General features: G+C 37.2%; 1 protein-coding gene across 1 annotated transcript; it reads left to right on the top strand.

Annotated features, from left to right (window-relative positions):
* The first annotated feature begins 1,728 nt into the window (after positions 1 to 1,728).
* LOC110893902 (O-acyltransferase WSD1) lies at positions 1,729 to 6,643 on the top strand. Its single transcript, XM_022141056.2, has 7 exons — positions 1,729 to 2,006; positions 2,600 to 3,151; positions 3,370 to 3,436; positions 4,698 to 4,813; positions 4,935 to 5,144; positions 6,035 to 6,172; positions 6,335 to 6,643. The coding sequence occupies exons 1-7, from the start codon at positions 1,767 to 1,769 to the stop codon at positions 6,485 to 6,487; spliced, it is 1,476 nt and encodes a 491-aa protein (XP_021996748.1). The 5' UTR covers positions 1,729 to 1,766; the 3' UTR covers positions 6,488 to 6,643.
* The last annotated feature ends 471 nt before the right edge of the window (positions 6,644 to 7,114 follow it).

A 7,114-nucleotide genomic window follows, 5' to 3' on the forward strand; every position in this document is an offset into this window, starting at 1 on the left:
ATTCATGATAGAATTAAACAAGTTGAAACAGCTAGTTCGACCAAGTCCAACCAGTTGTTTTGTTTCCACTGCAAACATGTGCGCGCGCCTGAAGTGGCTCTTCATTCCGTGCGCCACACTATGTGGAACCTGCGTATGCGCACGGTATGCAGACCAGTTTGCCTGCACGCGCTTGAACTGCCTGTCAGTCCGCGCGCCACGCTACAAGGATCTCACGCCATGTTATATGGAGTTGCGCGCCACACGGATACCACTACGCATACCAGGACGCCACCTGGTCATGCGCCATCCATACTTGCGCGCTACTTGCATTCTTCGCCATAGCCAATAACGTGCGGCATGCATACTCGCACGCCCTTGCACTACCCGTCACGTGCCTGAGAGGCCTGCGCCACATCATCCGCCTAAGTCATCCACTGGTGCGCCATAAGCGGACCCGCCATGTATCTGACCACACGCTCATGGGCAAAAATACAAAGGCGGTGTGCGAAGTTCAAAGGGCACCACATTTGGCCTATACCCAATGCATACTCGCACGCCCTTGCACTACCCGTCACGTGCCTGAGAGGCCTGCGCCACATCATCCGCCTAAGTCATCCACTGGTGCGCCATAAGCGGACCCGCCATGTATCTGACCACACGCTCATGGGCAAAAATACAAAGGCGGTGTGCGAAGTTCAAAGGGCACCACATTTGGCCTATACCCAATGTTATGTGCGCATATGTGATGTGGAGTCGCGCGCCACAAGCGGACCCACCATGTATCTGACCACACGCTCATGGGCAAAAATACAAAGGCGGTGTGCGAAGTTCAAAGGGCACCACATTTGGCCTATACCCAATGTTATGCGCGCATTGTGATGTGGAGTCGCGCGCCACACGGATACCACTGCGCATACAAGGATGCCACCAGGTCATGCCCCATCCATACTCGCACGCATATGTGAGGATGCTGCGCACCCTTTGGCCCCCACTAGTGTTTGCTTTTAAGGAAACAATTTACAAGGAGTGCTCCTCCTTATATACTATTTTGAGTTTTGTCATCCCACCTATGTGGGACAAGTTGACAAAACTAATCCATTTTATTCATCTTTGTTTGTTCCAAACATACAACTTCAAGCTTCGATATCTCATTCATCTTAGCTCTATTTGTATGTTCATTGTTGCAGTTCATAAGGTGCGGTTGAAGCTTTTCAAAGACGTTGACTGGAATCAAGATTGGTACAATTAAATTTTATTTTATATTCATTTATTTATTTTTTGTAACCGGTAATGTACTAGAAGAATTTCCCACAAATAACGAGAGTCTCGTTATTATATATTTTGTAGAGTGAATTGCAAGTTTTGTCCTTTATCTTTAGGCCATTTTGCAAGTTTTGTCCTTTATGTTTAAATTTGACGAGTTTTGTCCTTTATGTTTGAAAATCAAGCACGTTTTACCCTTTGGGCCTTAAAAATCAAGCACGTTTTGACCTTTATGTTTAAAAATCAAGCACGTTTTGACCGTTATTGAAAACGTGAATCTAGTTCCTACATATACAAATATTCTGGATGAACATACAAAAGGTTTATGAAAATGGCACCGACTTTTTAGTTTAATTTGAGTCTCTAAAAAAGTTGAGCCGGCCCTGAGAGGTGCGGTGTTCCCCGCACTCTCTCAATGCCACTTTATCTCCAGCAACCATAAAAGTTGACAAGGATTAGTGTGTATATATAAGAGGTGCCATTCATGAATCAAAACGGTCATCCCTAAATATAGAAAGCTGATGGATTCCTCACAAGGTCTTAAGAGTCTTAAACAAATTAAAACCACAACCACTAAAGATGATCCAAGATTTAAGGAAGAGGACCAACCTTTGAGCCCTATGGCTCGGTTGTTCCATGAACCTGGTTCCAATGTCTATATCATATCCATGTTGGGGTGCAAAACCAAGATCAGACCCGATGTTGTCAAACAAAACTTGGTTCATTCTTTATTCCGCCATCCTCGATTTTCAAGCTTACAAGTAAACAACTATTTTAAAACTCTTGTAGTATTATATGTCATATACGAAAAGTGCCCCTGATTCATCATATATGTTCGAAAATTAATAATTAATTAAGTCTGTAAAAAAAAAAGCCTTAGTTCTGTCACTGGTTAGACCAGGATAATAAATAAATATATTACGTAAACTTGCGCTGAAGATCATTCAGCTTAGTTATTAATCAGCCAAAACTCTGTCACATAAAAGGCGCCACTTCTATTTCTGTCGCTAGAACGTTCGTGACGCCATAGGTTATGTGATATAATTATTTGCGTCGGGCTAGGGTTCTAATTGCAAGTTTTATATATTTTTTTGAACGACAAGTTATCTACATCGACTCGTCACACTTCCTCATTGGAAGATCGGTCCCACTAAGGCCAGCCGGCCGTTCATTATAGTGGTGCTTGATTTTCTTTTAAAACTATTATATACTTATAGGTTTACAATAAGTCATTGTATGTTTAATAAAACTAATGTAACAACATAGTACTTCGTGTTGTGTTCGTGTTTATATATTTATAAAATGTCCACATCCCTGATTCCTTTTAACTCTTGCATGCAAATCGATATTTCAGGTCACTGATAACAAAACTGGAGACATCAAATGGGTTCCAACAAACGTGAACATCGACAACCATGTTATAGTCCCAGAAATCGATCCAAACATCGAGTTTCCCGACAAGTTTGTGGAAGATTATATGTCAAACCTCAGCAGATCTTCAATCGACAGGTCTAAACCTTTATGGGATCTTCACCTTCTTAACATCAAGACAACTGATGCTGAAGGAACGGGAGTTTTCCGTTTCCACCACTCTTTAGGCGACGGTTTGTCTTTAATGACACTTTTTCTTGCGTGTACACGCCAATCGTCGGATACTGAAGCTTTGCCGACGCTTCCCGTAAGCAAAGATACAGCTTACATCAAAGTTACTAGTTTATGGTCGGTTCTAGAAATTCTTTGGAACTCGATTGTTGCGGTGATGATGTTCGTGTTCACTGTGTTGTTCCTTAAAGACACTGAAACGCCACTAAAAGGATCCGTAGGCGTCGAGAATAGACCGAGGCGTTTTGTTCGCAAGAGCGTCAGCTTAGCGGACATTAAGGTGGTGAAGAACGCCATGAATGTGGTAAGATATTCAATCCGTACCACCTTTGTAGTTTTATATATAGAGATATATAATAAGTGTCAATGTGTCACTAAAATAAAATAACACGTACAAGATATTAAGCATAGAAAACAGTAAAAATACCGTGGCAATATGTTAGCTACTGTAGATAGCTTATTGTAAATATACTAACATAATATATAACGGTAAAAATGACGACAACATTTATGATGTTGCAGACATTGAACGACGTCGTACTTGGAGTCACTCAAGCAGGTCTATCACGCTACTTGAATCGTAGATACAGTGAGTTTCGTTGCGCACTCACTCTATTTAAAAAGGAAATGTGCTTGCTATACACAAACTGTAGACAATCTAATCCCACTCTGTTTCCAAATGGCTTTTTGAGGTTGCGCCGAACGGTTGCACGTTTGAAGGTTATAGCTTGCGTCATAGCCCTAACCTACATTTAAACACCATTTCGATGATTCGTTGAACAACTTTTTGAAGGTTAGAGCTTGTGTTATAGCCCAACCTTTTGATGATTCATCGAACAACCTTCTAAAACTGAATAATAACAAATAAATTCACTTTTTTAGGAAATATGTAGTAAGTGGTGTCAATTTTCTACAAATTTCTAACAAATTTAATATTTTATTTTTTAAAAGTATTTACTTTTCAAAAATTAAGAAATAACGAATAAATTAACTTTTTTGTTGGAAATAGGTAGCAAACGGTATTAATTTGCTACAACTTTCCGACAAATTTAGAAAATTTATTTTTTAAATTATTTATGTTGTTGTAGTTACAAATAATATAAAATTTTAATTTATCTTGTCAGAACTTTGTCTAAAAGTTACTAAGTGTTGTGACGAAATTGCTACAAATGGTTGTTTTGTGGCAATTTTGTCGGAAAATTGTAGAAAAGTTTTGAGCTTTTCTGTTTTTCTTTTTTGTTAGAAAACTATAGAAAATTGTTACAAAAATTAAGTTGTGGGAAATTTGTGAGAAACTTTTGTAAGGAATATTTGACACAAGCTATTTTTGTACATCAATTAAATTTTTAATATATTTTAGTTTTTTTTTTTTTTTGGACCCATGCCACACATATTAATGCGCTGGTTGGGGACACCATGTATAGCATATACAACACTATTGGCCCCGTATCAATTATTTAACAATATTTTTTCAAATAAATATCATGTAATTGCCGTAAAAGATTTGAATCTACACTATTTTTTATAGGTATAAAGACCATACTACTAGAATATTAGATCATTATTTAACGTATATCACAGCTTGTTAAGAAGTGTTTTGTCTTCTAATATTCCGTTTTGTATCACCTACTTAATCTTCTGTTTTATTAAAAGTTTAGTAGATATTTCGATGAATTTCCCATCTAACTTCTAATATTCTTTTACGTGTCACCTACTTAATCTTCACCAAAAAGAAACATCAATCTTTTGGGTACACCATGTAGGACACTATTGGCTTATATCACTTTTTAAGAAGTGTTTGCCAACTTAATTTCCAGTCGCTAATAGTCAGAATTTGAGTATGATTTTAGGCGAAATCTATGGTGTCAATAAGACCGACGATCATGAGAAAAAAGACTTCATTCCCAAAGACATTCGACTTCGTGCTACATTCTTTTTCAACCTACGAGCAACCACTAGGATCGACGTGAGTTCATCGCCATCTCCACTTTTATAAATACAATGGCCTCATGAATCTATTGCTAAATTGTTTGAGACAAAATATTGTCGATGTTATCGTTTTTTGTTTTTATTTAATGCATCACCAGACTCTGGTCGACTCAATGAAAAGTGGAACTTTGGGTCGATGGGGCAACCAAATAGGTTATGTTCTTCTCCCACTTGCAATGGGATTCAGAAGCAACCCATTAGACTATGTGAAAGAAGCCAAGGCAGTCATCGATCAAAAGAAAGTCTCATTGGAACCTTTGTTCACTTATTTCGTTGTTGAACTGGTCCTCAAGTTGTTCGGAATTAAGGTACATATATTTAGAGGGTGTTTGGAATTACATTTTGAAGTGATTATTTGATTATTGCGTTTGTTAAAAATAACTAATCTAAAAAAGTGTTTGGATAAAAAAGTAATTATCTGCCTCTAAAACACACTTTTGGAGAAGCATGTACCTACATGCTTTTTCAAAATGCAAAATCTATTTTGAAAACGCATAATCTATTTAAAAAACGCAACACCATACACCCCCTTGTACTATATATTGACTATGGGCAAAAATGAGCCAAGCCACAAGTGATATATATCTTAGCTCGTTAAATGATTGAATCTAGTTTATCCTAATAATATTGGATTCTTTTTAAATATGAGCTCAACCTCAAGTTGTACATGTTGAGTTTAATTAGGCTCACAAAGTTAAATGAGTATATTATTTACATAAAGTTAACTATAATATATTAAATATATTTTTACATAATGATTACCATGACTATCATATATAAAAATTTGATTAACACAATTAATATATGTTATGTTTTATATAAAATTAATTACAATATACGTTAAAATAATTATAAATATAAGTAAATAAGATAACTATCACATAACAAATAAGCCGAGTTCAAGCTTGTAAAACTACTAATGAGTCGCTCGAGCTTAACTCTGAACAAGTCACGCTCGAGCTCACCTAAGTTAAATGCGTGGAGCTCATGATCATGCGTTTACACCCCTAATAGCGACACCAAAAACCGTCACATTATACTATATAGTTCTTAACATATACATACGTCGTTAGAAAACTTGTAATACTAATTTTACATTGCAAATTTGGGATTTGTGCAGGCCGTATCAACATATACATACCTAGTTAGAAAACTTGTAAATTACTAATTTTACATTACAAATTTGGGATTTGTGCAGGCCGTAGGAAAATTAAACCACAGGGTTTTCTTTAATACAACCTTATGGTTCAGCAATGTGCCTGGACCACAACAAGAAGTCACATTTTATGGGCATGATGCCACTTATATTGCTCCTAGTTGCTATGGACAACCTAATGTAAGTATATATAATATATGTACTTAACTGCATACAAAAATGTATGCACTACAAATATCAACCTTTTGTTACGGCAATAAGTGTACATCTTTTTTACGCCAATAGTCCCAAGCCCCGAGCTATATGGATTTAATTCTAACCACAATCGTATATATCATGTAGGCATTGATGATCCATATAGTGAGTTATATCGATAAAGTGACATTTGTGATATCGGCAGACGAAGAAACAATTCCAGACCCTCATAGGTTGGGCGACGATCTTGAGAAATCCCTTCAACAAATCAAGGCTTCTGCTAAAGCAAAAGAGAGTTAAAGAAGACAAGTAATAAATGGACAAGATAATATATAGATGGTGTTTGGACACATCATTAGCTTGTCATTGTTGAGATTATAAAAATCGTTTTAGTATTTTGTTTGTTAAATCAAAGTGCTCTGTAGTGAGTACACCATCACATGTTATATATATTAACTAGTTGTTTACCATGCGCGCGCGTTGCGGCGCGCTAAACCAAATCGTTCTATAAGAATGACAAAACATGTCAAATAACAAAAAGTAGCTCGAACTAAAACGTAACGTATTTTCGGTACCGGTGTTCACCGATTTTTACCCTCAAATACCGGTGTTGTACCAGTACCAACCGGTACCGAACCGTATCGTACCAGGTATATTCGGTACCGATACATACTTTTGGGGATTTCGGTAACGGTATTTTCGGTGCCGATTGGTACCGAGCTCATAAAATCCTGTAACAACGTAGCAATACAAGTAATTGCACAGTTTAGATTACCTTTTATACACACAGTAAATAAACTGACTGACATCATTCTTCAAACGATTCGAGATAAACGATGCGTAACCAGTCATATCCGGTATCGTGGAGTGCATTAAAAAGGGAGCAATTGGACGATTGGATGCTGGGCTAGGTGTTTCTTGGAATGC

This window comes from Helianthus annuus, chromosome 12, assembly GCF_002127325.2.
Source record: "Helianthus annuus cultivar XRQ/B chromosome 12, HanXRQr2.0-SUNRISE, whole genome shotgun sequence".
Classification (NCBI taxonomy): domain Eukaryota; kingdom Viridiplantae; phylum Streptophyta; class Magnoliopsida; order Asterales; family Asteraceae; genus Helianthus; species Helianthus annuus.

What these genes read in the sequence shown, in the direction of transcription:
- LOC110893902 (XM_022141056.2), top strand. Translation starts at nt 1,767, where the DNA reads ATGGATTCCTCACAAGGTCTTAAGAGTCTTAAACAAATTAAAACCACA. An exon ending in CTCGATTTTCAAGCTTACAA is followed by an intron (nt 2,007 to 2,599) that starts GTAAACAACTAT and finishes TCGATATTTCAG; the next exon opens with GTCACTGATAACAAAACTGG. An exon ending in CTACTTGAATCGTAGATACA is followed by an intron (nt 3,437 to 4,697) that starts GTGAGTTTCGTT and finishes GTATGATTTTAG; the next exon opens with GCGAAATCTATGGTGTCAAT.